The sequence below is a fragment of the Daucus carota genome, chromosome 8 (assembly GCF_001625215.2).
Source record: "Daucus carota subsp. sativus chromosome 8, DH1 v3.0, whole genome shotgun sequence".
NCBI classification, from domain to species: domain Eukaryota; kingdom Viridiplantae; phylum Streptophyta; class Magnoliopsida; order Apiales; family Apiaceae; genus Daucus; species Daucus carota.
The window spans coordinates 21918602-21936642 of NC_030388.2; the positions used below are offsets into that span (position 1 = coordinate 21918602).

Genomic DNA, 18041 nt, shown 5'->3' on the forward strand with positions numbered 1-18041 from the left:
CCAATACCCCGAATACCCTCAGATTTCATGAATGCAAAAAAATGATTTGAAATCCTGATCCAATAGACCCTTCTAAATTTATCATCCGAATCAATTTACCGCAAGAGCCTCTTATTACCAATCAAAGGGCAAGTGGATGGAGCGATGCATTACACGCAACTTTACAAGATCTTAACCGATCAAGTCGAAGCACGAATATGTAGGTGAATAAAGTTGTAAATCACGTATGACCAATTTTTGGGATCTGTAATGAAACCGAAAAGGTGAATGTCAGCATCAATAATAGTACGAGTAAGGTGAAGGCATTAAATTCATAAAGTTGATCTCAGAAAAGCTTGTAAAGACGTAGCTCGTGATGGACCCGACCCATCACGCCATTATTATCATCTTCATCATGCACCATAAAGCTAGCCAGTGAGTCATCCCATGTGATGTTAAACCTAACTTTTCACCTTTTAGTTTGCTAAGTCAAAATCTCGATATTGTGTGCATCTTTCTGGATGTGCACACGCGTTGCCCTACCCATGCTTGGTTCGTTGCTTTTGACGGTTTTGCCCTTGAGCAGCTCACAACAATTGACATTTTTGTTTAGGGAATATTATGAAAACTTGACATGCTTGGAAGATGTTTTCTGAGCCATTCGCTTCATTTTCAGGCATAATTTTGTGAAACGTATGTAATTAAAAATTATCCGTCTCTTTCAAATTTATTGTTCTTTCCGTTTTTTTTGAGTAAATAATAATTACGTAAACAATATTATTTATATTGATAAATTTGCAAACATATCCATATTTTCACATTTATCTTCAAAAATATAGTCAACATTGCTTACGAGATCGCCATATTGATTGAAAGTAGTTTTTCGGATTGCAGGAGTTGTAATTGAGATTGTTTATATGGTCATACCGTATTTTTGAAATAAAATTCGTAACTCGAATATTTTCAAAATATTCTCTAATCATATATTGTACTCTCTCTGTCCCTCTCATTTCTTTACAGTTACTATTTTAGGATGTCCCTCTCATTTCTTTACGTTACTATAAATAGTAAGTATTTCCCATCATCACACCCACTATCTTCCTCTAATATCTCATATTTAATAATAAAAATTACTATTACACCCACTACTTTCCTCCACTATCTCAAATCTATTATTAAATAATTTACTCATTTTTCATACATTATTTTGGTCTCTGTGTCCCCCTCCAATGTAAACAATTGAGGGGGACAGAGAGAGTATCATAAGACGATATCATGTTTTCTACACACAAGACTGGGGACAAATTTATCGTTCCACAGAGAAATATGTCCTGCTTGCTTAATTGCAAAATTTCAAGACGCAAAGTCTAAGCTAAATTCAAGGCTCAGCACCATGTCGACTGAAAATGAGCGGAAGACGGGGAAAAACGTAAACACTTGAGAGTCCAAGTGATTGAGAAACGAAGAGAGTAAATAAGCAAGAAGAGTAGGGGTATTTAAGGGATTACAAGTGCTCAAAAAGTTGTGTTTTGGAAGTATTCGGACATGGTCGCCAGACGACACCGACAATTTGTGGTCACTCCTATCGGATAATACTCAGACAGCCTGTCCTATTTTCTCGTGACTTCTGTTCGAAACAGACTCCTCTTATCAATGTAATTCTCACTTTTTACGACGTCGTTTACACTAGAACTGCAAAACGTCACCGAGGGGAAATGTGATGTCAGCATATCGTCAGATAAAAAATGAGGTGCCTTCAGTGACGGTGATATTGTAGTCGATTGAAGCTGGAAACGAAGACTTTTTTGGTGTTCTAATCAGCCAACAAGTAACCAATTTACTATCAGCACCGCCGGAATGACCATTTCTTTGTTGCTTTTATTCAACCATTCGTTTGCGGAAATCAACATTTATGAATATACGGGATTTCAAATTATTTTTTTTCCCAAGATATTTAACTTGAATTTTAAAAATTTGTCAAAATTTTGGAATATTTAATTAGAATCTATTTCCGTATAAAAAGATAACAATGGACAAAAAGAGTAATTATATTAGTTGTGAAGTTACTATTTTACCTTATATGTTACTCCCTCTGTCCCTCTCATTTCTTTACAGTTTTTTCACACTGCTCGAAACGCATTTTAAGGCGCATATAAAACATAGTTTTATAACTTATTTTTAGAATTTTTCTTTTTTGTATAAAAATTTAAACATCAAATTTTTATTCAGAAGAAAAAAAAAGTTGAAAATAATTTATCGAACTATATTTCACGAGAGCATCAGAATGCGTGCCGAGCTCCCGTCCCCCAATATAAACAAATGAGTGGGACGGAGGGAGTCCATGTATTGTTAATGATAAAAATAGATAAGTATGTGTAAAAATTGAGAGTTACACACCACTTACATCTCAATATAAATTTTATATAATAACCATTGTGCCATCTTGAACTCTAATTTCGTAATAAAATATTAATTAATAAACCATATTCACTCTCTTTTTTTGTAACACCGCATCACATAGCAAATCATTTAACAGGCAATACTTCAGGGTTTAATAAACCATATTCTCTCATCATATCCTAATTTCTTTTAACTCTTGCGAAAATGAAATGTTGATTCATATTATTTATATGACTCCGTCTTTTTTATTTTAGAAAATAACCATATATCAACATTTTATAACTTACTTTCACTTTTATATATTAAAATACAATCGAGGGTTAAATGAGTCACAAAAAGTTGGGTGTGAAATATCAACAATATCTTTAGTTAATATTTAATTATTAAAATATTAATATATGATTCGTTTATAAAGTGTGGCCACCATTTTAAAATTCAACAAAAATTTTGATCACCAATTTGTAAAATTTGAAATTATAGTCACTGTTTTGAAACTCGATGCAAACTATGGTCATCAAATTGCAACCGACTCGTAATGGTCATGTTTGGCAATTAGAGGTTTGGGGTAAAATTGGAAGTTTGGGGGTGTTTTAGAGTTTTCACTATTTCAATCCGCTAATGCTAGTGTTTGACAGTTAGCGGATTGAAATATAAGTTTGGGTTCAAAAAACTGATTTTCAAAAAATTACGGCGGGGAGTTTTTTTTCAGTTAGAGTTTTTGATATGCATCATAAAAAACTAATCAAATATTTATTTACCAAACAGTTTTACAAGAAATCGCTGCTTCAATCTACTAGTCAAAACATCTAGTTCAATCAACTAACTAGTCAAAATATCTAATTCGATTTCCTAACGGCTAATTCCCAAACAGGACCAATATATATATTACTCTTAGAAATTTATTATATTTGTAAGAGTGCCAACTCTAGCAATACTCTTTATAAGTTTATATTTTATTTATATATGGACTAAAAAAGAGAAAAATATGGTGGATGAACTCGGGGGAAACGGGTCAAAGTTCAGAAGCAGCTCCGACTTCTGTTAACCAAACAGGCACATACAAATGCATGATCCTCATTTAAATAGTACAATTAAAAAATATAGAATTTATGAGATGATACAATAATATAAGTTCAATATGCCCATGTATATATGTGGCAACACGCTGCAATATACATAAACATATATAAGAAAATAATACAAATCACAAATTAAGATAGGGGAAGAAACAGGTTAAATGACATTTAGGTTGCTCAACTCAATACTAATTTTCAGTTGTGTCATGCAATTCAAAAAACTTTCAGCCAACTTATTGTTTTCTTCAAAATTTTCAAATAGGCCACTTGTCTTTACTGACGTTAAAAAATGAATGAAAATCCGAGTGAGCAATCTGACGTGGCATGAACCTCACCTAAGCATTACACCCCGCTCAGTTGTTATATAACCTAATTAAACTTAATTAGGGTTCTAACAAATGAAAAATGTAATCAAAAGCTGAAGACTTTCATGTTCTCGTTCGAGCTTGACCTATCATGTCACGCCATTTCATTACAGGTTCCAACACAATTATACATTCAAAATCAATACACCTTTTAAACAATTTCAATTAACATTGATCAAACAAATAACTAAAATTCAAACTTCAAAATCATAAAATTTACACTTTCCCCTTTCTTCACTTTCCTTATCATTTAGCTCCTCCACTAAATTTTGAATTGCTTTTGATAACCTGAAAGAACCTCTGAAATTCAACAACCCACAACAGTGAAAATCCCTTTTAACACCCGAAACTCTTTTATTCCCAAATACGTAAAGTATCCCTGTCTATATTGCTAGAAAATGTGAAAAATTGAGGATGTTTTGAAATTAAATGATCAGTAGATAATGAGTGAAGGGTGTTTTGAAGAGGCGAAAAAGATTGTTGGACTAGTGAAACGAGCTTGAATTGCCTTGAAAAAAGCGAACATTTTACGAGAATGTTCATCCATGATCAAGTTGATGTAGAAAATAGTGAAATCGGGGTTGGGGTTTTGTGAAGGATCACAATTTCATCTTCAAAGGATTTTCACTATTGGGGTTATAAGAGGGTGTATTTTATGGGTTCGCGTTTGCAATTGGACAAGTATTACTGATGACGATGAATGATCTAAGCGTTTTCATCAAAACATAATACCGTAACACTCAAAACCTCTTTATCGCTAATTCATCCGTTAATGAATGATCTCAGCCTTTCTACCAAAATATAACGTCATAACACTCAAAAATTCTGAAGCCACGAGACCGAATCTTAATTACTCTAATACGCCGTGTTCACGGGGACTAAAAAAATCGGTTGTGCTCTCTTTTCCTATATTCTCGGTGATACAATAAAAAAAATAGGTTGTACGAGATTAGCCAACCATGCTAGCATCTTAGTTGGATGATTTCACTTGTAAATAAACTGGAGGACTACTTATCGTAAAAAGAAAATTAGTAATTCGTTAATATGAAAGTCTAAAAACAAAAAAGGAATAAAAACAAAAGCAGCGCGGGAGGTTATAAGCCCGTTGCCCGTAATTCAAACACAAGTACCACGCTACATAAATTGGATAAATGTATTGGGCTGGATCTTTGGATTGAGTTCTGGCAGGTCTTAGTATTACAGGCTTTTCTTGTCAAATTATAAAACGGCATTTATATTAAAGGAAAATCGGGCTGCAAGTAAAGAGCCCATAATATCACTTTAGGGCTTGGGCTTTATTTTAGCTTTTCACTAGATATCCGTGATTATAGTTTTCATGAGCTATCTTATTATTACGTTAGGCTTTTTCCGAGGGCTGGCCTGAGTTGCCTCACAGCTTCAGACTATAGTAAAGTTGCTAAAATTTGAAATGGACTACTTATATTATTATATTCATAATTCATAAAGTCAATTATAACAAGATTTTAGAAAATGATGTTTATGTTTCAAAAAAGAAATAAAAGAAGACAGGAACAAATCTGGATAATCGTCGGGAAAAAGCCGACCTAGTCTTAAAAAAAAAAAATACATGTTTTTCTATAATGCTTATGGGCACATATTAAGTATAAAAATTTATGAATTTGAAAGTTTTTAATTGACTAAAACTACCTAATAATAATGGTGGACTCCTCATGCATTAACAACAACAACATCAATCAAAACCGTTCAAATTTATAAATTTTAGTGTTTAGCATGTGATCATGACACACACTGGACAAACTTTTTTCTATATATATAAGATTGACCTGATAAAAGCCCTTCATAACATAGATTCTTAAATGTTTGTTTGGTTTGTGGAGTGGCATGATGTTATAATGAGAAATCGGATTAATGTGATATTGTTATAAATAGTGATTGACATGTGGTCAATGTTCTAATAGTTGAGCTATGGCATATACATGAAGAATTACTGCATTGCATTTATTACTTGTTACTTTTCCTTTGCTATAAATAGGATACAAGCTGAATGAAGAAAATGCACCGAGCATTACAAATCCATCAGCTCTTGAATTCTCTCTGCTATCTTTCTGCTCTATTTATTATTATAGCATCAGCTCTCTAATATAGAAGCTAGTATATTACAACACGTTATCAGCACGAAGCCCTGCCGGAACTGAGAAGGTATAATTTTATTTAAATGTACACACAGATATATATATATATATATATATAAGTAGACGTGGTTATACCCTCTACAATTAATTTAAATATATGTGACCGGAGTAGACGTGGTTATACCCTCTACTAATAAATTTATATATATAACTGGAGTAGACGTGGTTACACCCTCTACAAATATTTTAACTACATATGGCCGGAGCACCGCCTATTTACGGTACCATATAATTTTGGGTAATACCGAAATATAGTGGGAACCTTGATTTATAAATTGCCTGCTTATCGGATAATAATTCTTTTGTGCCTAACTAACTTATGCAGGATTTATCACTTAAATATATTATTGGTTGGAGATAACCTGTATACGCAGACGTCCGTATGGCGGGTGAAAATCCATTTGTCATTTTATATATAGATCTGTTCATAATATCGATGATAATAATGATATACACATTCATTATTGCTTACTTGTTAACGCATCCGATTCAGTAGGATTTTATGTAATATTTACATTGATAATTTAAGTTAATAATTTTGGTGTTAAATTCAGATTATAATGACAAATCTTACAAACTTGTCGTTCGTTGCATTGGACATTTCTGGGGAGAATTATTTATCGTGGGTACAAGATGTAAAGTTGCATTTGGGTTCAAAGAAATTAAGCGACACAATAAAAGCAGCAAACACATCCACGATCGAAGAAAACTTTACCTCTATTATTTTCCTCCGACACCACATGCATGAAGATTTAAAATCTGAGTACCTAGAAGTTGAGGATCCCTTTATTTTATGGGAAAATCTAAAGGATAGGTTCGATCATCAGAAACTAGTTTATCTACCAGCGGCTGAAAATGATTGGGCTAATCTAAGACTTCAGGATTTTAAGAGTGTTCGGGCATATAGCTCTGCCCTATTCAAAATAAGTTCTAGGCTCATTATGTGTGGTGAGGTTGTTACTGAGAAAAGAAAGATCGACAAAACACTATCTACTTTTCATCCCAATAATATCAACTTAGCCGAGATGTACAGGGAGCGGAAGTTTACCAAATTTGGGGATCTCCTTTCAACCCTCCTTGTTGCCGAGCAGAATCATGAATTGGTGATTAAGAATCATCAATCCCGTCCAACGGGATCTGCCCCTTTACCAGAAGTAAATAACACGACATTCCAGCAGAATGTACGTGGAAAAGGGCATAGAGGTGGACGAGGCCATGGTCGTTACCGTGGACGAGGCCGTGGTCGTGGGCATTTTCGTCCTTATAATAGCTCTAGTCACCAGAAGTGGCAACCTGAAACACATAGCAAAAGAAAGGCACCACAAGGAGGGAAAACTGACAATTTATGTCACAAGTGTGGAATGGAAGGGCATTGGTCACGTAATTGTTATATCCCACAACATCTTGTTGATTTATATCAGTCATCTAAAAGATCAAAAGGAAAAATGGTGGAAACCAATTTCGCCAACAACTTAGATGATTCCCTTATAATATCAACTGGGGGAATAAGTGTTAATGGTCCTAATGAGTCTAACGAAACTCCCATGTGGGAGGCTGAGGATTAGTTTCATAAAATTATTAGCAACTGGAGGAATGAGCATTAATGGTCCGAATTACTATAGTTACTAGTGTGTACTGTGTGCTTTATTTGAACTATGTAATGTGTTATATGTTCTTATTAAATAAATTATGTTTCTTAATTATATACAGAATGGATTCCGAAGATATATGCATTGCTGATTGTGGTACAACTCATACGATTCTACAGAATCGAAAATACTTTAGCCATATAACCAAAACCGAAGCTCAAGTTGGAACGATATCTGGCGTATCTAATATAATCGAAGGTTTTGGAAAAGCTAGTTTCGTCTTACCTAATGGTACACACATACATATTCCAAATGCATTATTTTCTAGTAGGTCCACTAGAAATCTCCTTAGTTTTAAGGATATCAGATTTAACAATTTTCACATCGAAACCACTTCTGAGGATGGTAAAGAATATCTTCTTATTACTTCTGCTAATTCTAGCAACAAGAAAATCTTAGAAAAATTTCACTCACTTTCTTCAGGATTATATATGATGAAAATCAGAACCATTGAGTCACACAATGTCATTGCTTCCAAACTCATAGATCCAAAATCATTTACCCTTTGGCATGAAAGGTTAGGTCATCCGGGAGTCTCTATGATGCGTCGTATTATAGAGAATTCTACTGGACATCCACTTAGAGATCTTAAAGTTCTTTCTAAAAATGACCTTCCATGTTCAGCATGTTCTTTAGGAAAACTTATTACCCAGCCATCTCCTACTAAAGTTAAGCTTGAAAGTCCAAGTTTTCTAGAAAGGATCCAGGGCGACATATGTGGACCGATCCACCCATCATCTGGTCCATTTAGGTACTTCATGGTACTAATAGATGCCTCAACTAGATGGTCTCATGTTTGTCTTCTCTCAACTCGTAATGATGCTTTTGCAAAATTACTTGCCCAGATAATCAAGTTGCGAGCTCAATTCCCAGACCATTGTATTAAGTCAATTCGTTTAGATAATGCCGGCGAGTTTACATCTGCAACCTTTGTCGACTATTGCATGTCTATAGGAATTTCAGTTGAGCACCCAGTTCCTCATGTACATACACAAAATGGGTTAGCCGAGTCCTTTATCAAAAGACTTCAACTTATTGCAAGACCATTGTTATTGAAAGCCAAATTACCTACATCTATTTGGGGTCATGCAATACTTCATGCTGCTAATCTTATTAGGATTAGACCAACTGCCTATAATCAACATTCTCCACTACAGTTGGTACTTGGTCAAATCCCTAATATTTCTCACTTCAAAATCTTCGGAAGTGCTGTATATGTACCGATTGCTCCACCACAGAGATCGAAGATGGGAGCTCAAAGAAGAATAGGTATTTATGTTGGTTTTGATTCAACATCTATAATTAGATATCTTGAACCACTAACTGGAGACTTATTTACTGCACGATACGCAGATTGTCATTTTGACGAATCTTTGTTTCCTCCCTTAGGGGGAGATAAACATGTGAATAAGATTAATCCTGACATAACATGGAATGCATCGGGGTTACATTTTCTAGATCCACGTACCGGTCAATGCGAAATTGAAGTTAAAAGAATCATCCATATGCAAAATATCGCAAACCAAATGCCTGACGCATTTAACGATTCTAGAAATGTAATAAAATCTCATATACCTGCAGTAAATACTCCAGCTAGAGTAGATATACCAATTCAAAAATCAAGTACAAATGAATTGGTTACAGATTCAAAGCCACGCCTGAAGCGTGGTAGACCGGTCGGTGCAAAAGATGTTGCACCAAGAAAAAGAAAGACAAAGAAAATTGCCCCTGAAGTGGCACATGCTCCAGAAGAAGCAAATACCCCTGAAGTGGTATTATCTCCTGAAGAGATTCCCGTCCCTGAAGATTCGGGATTAAACAATCATGAAATTTCAATAAATTATGTGCATGATATGAAATTATGGGATCGAAGTAAAGCCATAATCGATGATGTATTTGTGTATTCAGCGGCATTGGATGTCGACATAAATTCTGATCCTGAACCACAAAGTGTGGATGAATGCCGTCGAAGAAAAGACTGGCTAAAATGGAAAGACGCAATTCAAACAGAATTAAATTCATTGCGCAAAAGAGAAGTATTTGGACCTGTTGTCCAAACACCAATCGGTGTGAACCCTGTTGGAAATAAATGGGTATTCATAAGAAAAAGAAATGAAAAGAATGAAATTGTGAGATATAAAGCCCGACTTGTTGCACAAGGGTTTTCTCAAAGGCCTGGCATTGATTATAATGAGACATACTCGCCAGTAATGGATGGAATTACTTTTCGTTTTATATTAGGTATGGCATCGAAAGAAAAATTGGAAACACGTCTTATGGACGTTGTTACTGCATACCTATATGGATCACTTGATAGTGATATTTTTATGAAAATCCCAGAAGGATTAAAAATGGATGAGTTCAAGAAACCTCGTCATATATACTCCATTAAACTTCAACGATCATTGTATGGATTGAAACAATCTGGTCGTATGTGGTATAACAGACTTAGTCGTTATTTACAAAAGAATGGGTATATTAGTAATCAAATCTGTCCATGTGTTTTTATCAAAAAATCACAATTTGGCTTTGTGATTATTGCTGTATATGTGGATGATTTAAATCTTGTAGGAACAACTACAGAGGTTGATGAAGCTGTCATATATCTAAAGACAGAGTTTGAAATGAAAGATCTTGGGAAGACAAAGTATTGTCTTGGTATACAAGTCGAGCACTTGTCATCAGGAATTTTCCTCCATCAATCTACATATACAGAAAAGGTCTTGAACAGATTTTACATGGATAAATCTCATCCGTTGACTACTCCAATGGTGGTAAGATCTTTAGAACCAGATAAAGATCCATTTCGACCACAAGAAGATGATGAAGAGGTTCTTGGTCCTGAAATCCCATATCTTGGAGCAATTGGTGCACTTATGTATCTTGCGAATAATACAAGGCCGGATATTGCCTTTGCTGTGAATTTATTGGCTAGATTTAGCTCTGCTCCGATGGCCAGACATTGGAATGGGATCAAGCATATATTTCGTTATCTTCGTGGAACAATTGATTTCGGGTTATTCTTTCCGGAAAATTCGACATCTCAGTTGATTGGATATGCAGACGCTGGATATCTGTCAGATCCTCATTTTGGCAAATCACAAACTGGATATGTATTCACATATTGCGGTACGGCCATTTCCTGGAAATCCACAAAGCAAACTACAGTGGCGACCTCAACAAATCACTCAGAACTAATTGCAATTCACGAAGCCAGTAGAGAATGTGTTTGGTTGCGATCTATTATCAAGAATATTCAAGAATCGTGTGGATTATCGGACATCACGAGAAGTCCTACTATTATGTTTGAGGATAACACTGCATGCATTGATCAACTCAAAGAGGGATATATCAAAGGAGACAGGACGAAGCACATTTCACCAAAATTCTTTTATACTCATGAGCTTCAAAAGAATGGTGAAATTGATGTACAACAAATTCAATCATGTGACAACCTTGCAGACTTATTCACAAAATCGTTACCGAATTCAACATTTGCAAAGCTGCGACGTAACATTGGAATGCGTCGACTCAAGGATTTGTTGCAGCAAAACTTCAGTGATTGATGTTTTCATCCAAGGGGAGATTGTACTCTTTTTCCTTCGTTAAAGTTTTTATCCCACTGGGTTTTTCTTTGACAAGGTTTTAATGAGGCAATCTATGATCCACACCACCATGACAATCAAAGGGGAGTGTTATAAATAGTGATTGACATGTGGTCAATGTTCTAATAGTTGAGCTATGACATAGACATGAAGAATTACTGCATTGCATTTATTACTTGTTACTTTTCCTTTGCTATAAATAGGATACAAGCTGAATGAAGAAAATGCACCGAGCATTACAAATCCATCAGCTCTTGAATTCTCTCTGCTATCTTTCTGCTCTATTTATTATTATAGCATCAGCTCTCTAATATAGAAGCTAGTATATTACAACAGATATGAGTTTAAGCTACCATATTTTACGTTTCATTAAGTACTTGAATAAATATATTCAATTTTAAAAAATAAGTTATTAATTTATATAAATTTAATTATTATTCTTAATAAATGATTAAAACGATTATATTCGTATATAATTAATACGATTTTGATGTTGAAAACTTGATTATATTCGTAGTATAATTAATACTAGCTTATAGCCCGTGCAAGGCACGGGAGTTTTTTAATTATTTATAAATTTTTTAAATATATTTTAAATAGTGTGAAAAATTTAATTTATAAATAATATATTAAAATTGTATGTATCAAGCCAAAGTATTAAATTCTTTCTATCAAATTTTAAATTATTTTAAGTAAAATATGTGACGCCAACTCCTATTAGATTATATTTATAAATGTATTTTACATTAGAATTATTATAATGTGATTAAAATATTTTTCTAAAAATTTTTATGGTTCGAGATTAAAATTGATAAACACAATTTGTTTTGAATTAAGAAGATGAATCATAAACATGCAATAAGATGGTAGAATTTGTTTTGGATTAAGAAAAAGTTTTTGTATTCGTTCCTCACATAAATCGGGCTTATTAATTTTAAAATATATTAGATAAAAATAATTTTGTGACGCCGCGATTTATTTGATTCTACAAATAAAATTGGTAGAAAATAATTATTTTCAATTAAAAAAAATCGTAAACACGTGAAATACAGAATTTGTTTTGGATTCAGAAAAGGAATTATAAACATGCAAGTAGATATCAGTTGTCTTATGGAACGGAAGTTAATTTTGTTTAAATCTAACGGTGCTTATTTGTTCAATATACGATCCGATGGATAAAAATAATTTTGTGACAGTGCGATTTATACGATTCTACAATTAAAATTTGTAAGAATTATTTATTTTGGATTAAAAAGAACCAAAAACACATGAAAGACAGAATTTGTTTTGGATTTAGAAAAGAAATTATAATCATGCAAGTAGATGTCAGTTTCCTTATAAAACAGATTCTAATTTTGTTCTAATCTAACGGTGCTTATTTGTTCAATATACGATCCGACGGATGATAAGCTTTTGGACCATAGGACCATGCGACCAAATTATCTCCCTTACGCTTATTATAAATAGGTATATAATGATAAAAATAATAATAGATCACGTTTATATAAACTCAATCCCCGGTTAATAAAATACATACAATTCCGATCAATCCGGGAACCTGATTAACTTTGCCTGCGGCCGAACGCCAAGCAGATATTTAAGTCCATATAAATATAAAAAGTAATTGCATATCGCACCCCACTAACTAACGATCAAAAATGTTGTACCGATATTTTGGGAAACTCAACTTGCAAGCTCTATTTTTACATTTCAATAACGATACGCACCCTATCTGTTAAATTTCGTTAATTTCCGTTAAAATACTCCCTCCGTCTTAATTTACATGTCCTTTTTACTTTTCGAGAAGTCAATTGACTAATTTTTTAACCAACTATTAGAAAATATTTATTTATTATTTTAAAAAATAATAATTTACATGTGAATTGAGACGGAGAAAGTATTTTAACGGAAGTTAATGGAATTTAATCGAGAGGGGTGCGTATCGTTATTGAAATGTAAAGATAGGAGGTGCGAGTTGAATTTCTCAAAATATGCGTACAATATCATTTTTGAACGATAATCAAGAGTGCGATACGCAATTACCTCTAAATATAAATATCTCGCGTAAATAAATGACTTGGTCCAGACTTCAAATTCAAAGAGTCTCCGTCCACACACTCCCTTACGTGTGACACTCCGATTGAAGAAGATGCACATGCAAGGGCTTCTTTCCGGCGGTGGAGGGATACAAACGTGGTGGGTCCGGCACTATCACGTGCACTCACATGACAAATTTAAGGCGCAGACCAATTTACAAGAGTTCACACACGTGTGTATTTTTGTTCTCAGCTTCGATATTTCACTGTTATAAATCAATTTACAAGCAAGCAACTGGCCGGAAATTGCGCTGGTAAACGGCTCTTGTCCACCGCTATCTTGTCATATTCTCAGCTTTTTTCGATATAGGTCAGCATGCGTTAATTTTCTATTCATTAGAAAGCTTCAAATAAAATTTACACTAATTTAGAGGATAATTGTCCGAACAAACCATGTCCAAAATCCAAATAAAATCACACCAATTCAGTACGAGCACTAAACAAATGGAGAGCAAGTACGTTGTAACAAACAAAATAATACTCACTCCATCCCAAATTATGAGAAAAAAAATTATCTCAAAATAATTCAGCCTCTCTATTTTTAATACATTTTTATTAACAATCTTCCATATTTATGCTCTTTTATTTATTATTTCCAATGTATCATCTAATTAATACTATAGAAAGCCAACACAATTAATATGGGCAGAGATGGAAAAATGAACAATCATTTAATATTTCTTAATATGTGTGAAATGAGCAAAAGTCTCATATAATTTGGGATGGATGGAGTATTATACTAATAAATATCCAGCCATTAAAAATTATGTAAACATTGATATCATGCTCCAGTAATTGATTATATTTTAAAAATAATATATATTTATATTATAAATAGATTATATTATTTCATTATGATAATATATAACAAGTATTTGATTAGTTGTTGTAGTTATTGTTTCTTGAAAATTTGTGTGATCACCTTGTTCTAATGTTAGAATTGACAAAAATTAATGATAAAAAAGTTTAGACCACTCAAATGGCAAATGCATTGAACTGTTTTTGCTGGGGTAACTATAAATTGAATTAAGTTATATATGTTATCATGACTAATATTAACATATGTTGTATCACTACTCCAATTTGAGATTCGGACATCTAAAAAACTAAATCAAAATCATCTAAAAACTTATCATTCGGATGCTAGTTATACATTGAATAAAATTATTAAAATAATTATATCATATCACGGAGAAAGGCAGTGGAACACCAATGAACCTGCTTGTCATTATCGATGAGTGCGGACTAATTATTATTTTTATCATGGAATTTCTTAAATAATTAAATTTCCGGACTGGAGAGCAATTGCTTAGATATCTACCATAAATAGTGTTGTTTAATTGCAATGATTGAGAAGAATAATTAACTAAACAATAACTCATATATAAAAATCTGAATATTACACACACACATATATATAAATTGATATCATAAATGGGTCTTTCTAGTGTCTGTCCATGAGCACACATTATACACTAAATTTGAGAAGTTTGGTGGATTTTAATTAGTGGACTTGATATAAATGCAAGGGGGTCATCTTTATTTATGATTAGATGACCAATAAAAATGCACCAAATGCATAGGATTTAGTGCTTATTGTGTACACATGGGAACACCATAGAAAAACCGATCATAAATATCAAATAATTCAAACACACATGTATCACAGTTTAACTTCTTTTTTTTTTGAAAATGAGAATAAATCTCACAAATATGAATCGGCAATTTACCGTAATAATTCTTTCATTCAAGAAAACTTATTATCTAACCGTCGGACATGCAAGATGACCGGGGAAATTTAGATAATAAAACTTTAATGTCCGAAAAAAAAAACCGGTCTTCTTCCAAGAATCCTGAAAATAAAACAAAAGAAATAAGAAAAATATAAGACGATATATTAGATTACATAAATTATAAAAATAAAAATATATTCAATAATTAATTATTTATATTTGGGTTTCTTTTATAACTGTCTAACCTTTTACATTTTTTTACAAAATTTTTTAAAAATATTATTTTTTTTTAAATTATTTACAGAATACGACTTGCTGCAACCTCGTTTGAAACAACATTTTACTACAGTTGCACATAGTGGCAACTTGTGCAAACTCGTTTGCATCAGCAACAGTTGCAAATGAGACATTTCATTTGCAACGGTTGCAAACTGATGTTGCAAATGAGATTGCAGAAGTTGCAAGTCGTATTTTTGTAAATAATTCGAAAAAGTTGTATTTAAAAAAAAAACCATCTTCACAGTATTTTTGTAAATAATTTGCAAAATATTGGTATATTTATAGATATTCCTTTATATTTCTACAATATATAAAAAATGATTAGCAGTCTTACAATTTGAAGTTATATTATTATTCTAAATTTTTATTAATATAACTAAAATAACATTGATCGTATTCATCGTTTGCCGATTATGAGAAGACAAGAACTGGAACAGGCTTTCACCTAATACTTATGTTTTTGTCATAAATTCCAAGCATCAAGTTATATATGTAAACACAAAATGAAACAATTATTCTACTAATTTAATTGAAAAGAAAACTAAATAATTGGTCTGGAAATAAATAATGTTTACAGACTGGTCCATGGTCGATAAAAATAAACGGAGGGTGGCTATTACATTACAATACAGAACATGCAACCGGAATTGGCTCAGGTGGTCCACTCTGGAACTCATACACAATACATACAGCCAAATTATTCCACCTTGATTAGCGCCAATCGCTATAATAATTACATAATGCAGGTCTTGGCTTCTAAATAGTACTAATATGAGGTAATTAAATCTATTTTTAATCCTAATTATTTTCCTAAATGTGGTGACATTTGAAATAGATTTTAGAATTTTGGATACTCTAACATTTCTTAATTTGTTCTATTTATTTTTAAAATGCAATATTATGTACTTTATAGAATTTTCTAATGTGTGTTATTAACAACTATTTTTTATTTTTTATATTAGATGACAGATTGTTTTTGATAGAGATTTTCATGCATTCACAAAGTCATCATTATTTAAAAGATTCGTGTTCATAAAAATGCGCAATCTAATGAAAAAGTATTTTTCAATATACGTAGGGGGTGTTTGGGGAGGGCGTAAAAGTCCGGCTTCTTAATTATAAGTTAGAAGCACTTATTCGTACTGTTTGTGTAAGAAGTCAACAAGCATTTATAAAAAGTTAGGAATGCTAGCTTTTGTTTCATGACGACTTCTGCTTATTTGTCAAACACTTTAACCACTTATAAATCTTAATTTACTTGTAACTTCTTTTCCACTTCTTTACTTTAAGCAAAAAGCACTTATTTTAACCTTACCCAAACACCCACGTAATACACACTAAAAAAAAATGTATGTTACATATTGGATTTTGTTTCAGATTTTATTAAATTGATTAAATTTGTCCGCTTGGTTCAGCTGGTTAAAAGAGGAGACTTAGTATCCTCTTGATCACATGGAGTCGAATTTGTGATTCAGTTGAAATATCTCTACAAGGATTATTATGACTGTTCGGATATACAAAATTTATGATTTTAAGAATAACAGGATTGCATGGTGAACATGGGTGCTGGTGCTAACCGCTAACGGCAAAATTTGGCTGATTGAGCAACTTGCATATGAAGTTGCAATAATAAAGTTTATTTTAGCGGTCCATATAACAGTTAGAAGTTGGAACAAAAATAAGTTATTAGCGTAAGGATAAGAGGAAGGGAGGGCCTATAGATGCCCTATAATTTATATGGACCTTAACAATAAGGGCCTCTTCTCATGTTCCATCAACTCAATTCGTGCACATGCATGTAGATATTTTTCACAATAAAATCTCAAGCTTATACATTTGCATATATAAGTAGTTTGAGTAATTAATCTTATAAAAAATAATTGATTCATAGTTAATATATATATATATATATATATATATATATATATATATATATATATATATATATATATATATATATTTAGGTTTTTTCGGATTAATAGTTACAAAATTTTATGCATGAAATCGGTTTATTAGTGTTCTACTGAATGCACATGCCATGTTTTTTTGTCATGTACTCGATTTCTTTTATATGAGCTTTTTATATGATTGTATAATACGAGATATACAGACAATTTGTTGCATGTTTTAATATTTCGAAATGTAAGTATTATATACCCGCTCCCGAGTTTTAAATGGAAAGCAGGTGAAGAGTAAGTAAACTTATCTAACTCTCATTCATACTCGTACTCTCAAGTTCTTTAGGGGACGAAAGCAAGTGAAAGTGAGTGCAAATATAGCATAATATTACTCCAAAAGTGAGATGAAAGTGAAAGCACACTTTCTTTCACTTATGTTGTGTTTGGTTGGGGAGAATGGAATGAAATGAGTAAAAAATACTTGAAATTAATAGAGATAAAAAGAAAATTTTGAAAAAATTTGAAGAAGTGCAAAATTACTATGATGAGATTTGAGAAGAAATTGAGGATGGGAGAAAATGGAGCATTCCATCTCAAATGGAAGGGGTGATATCTAGCATATGATGTAGGGAATGGAATGGAGGAAGGAATGAAAATTCTTAAAAATCATCATTTTTCATTCCATTTCTTCCAGAATCATTCACCCTAACCAAACACAACATTACATTCATTTGCTTTCTCTCCTAAAAAAACTCGGGAGCAAAACCTATAATAATGCATGAAAAGA

The 18041-nt window shown here is 32.6% G+C and overlaps 1 protein-coding gene across 1 annotated transcript; it reads left to right on the forward strand.

Annotated features, from left to right (window-relative positions):
• Window positions 1-6554: 6554 nt before the first annotated feature.
• On the forward strand, window positions 6555-7559 carry LOC108198357 (uncharacterized). Its single transcript, XM_017366111.2, has one exon. It carries the CDS (start codon window positions 6555-6557, stop codon window positions 7557-7559), a length of 1005 nt encoding a protein of 334 aa, XP_017221600.2.
• Window positions 7560-18041: the final 10482 nt, after the last annotated feature.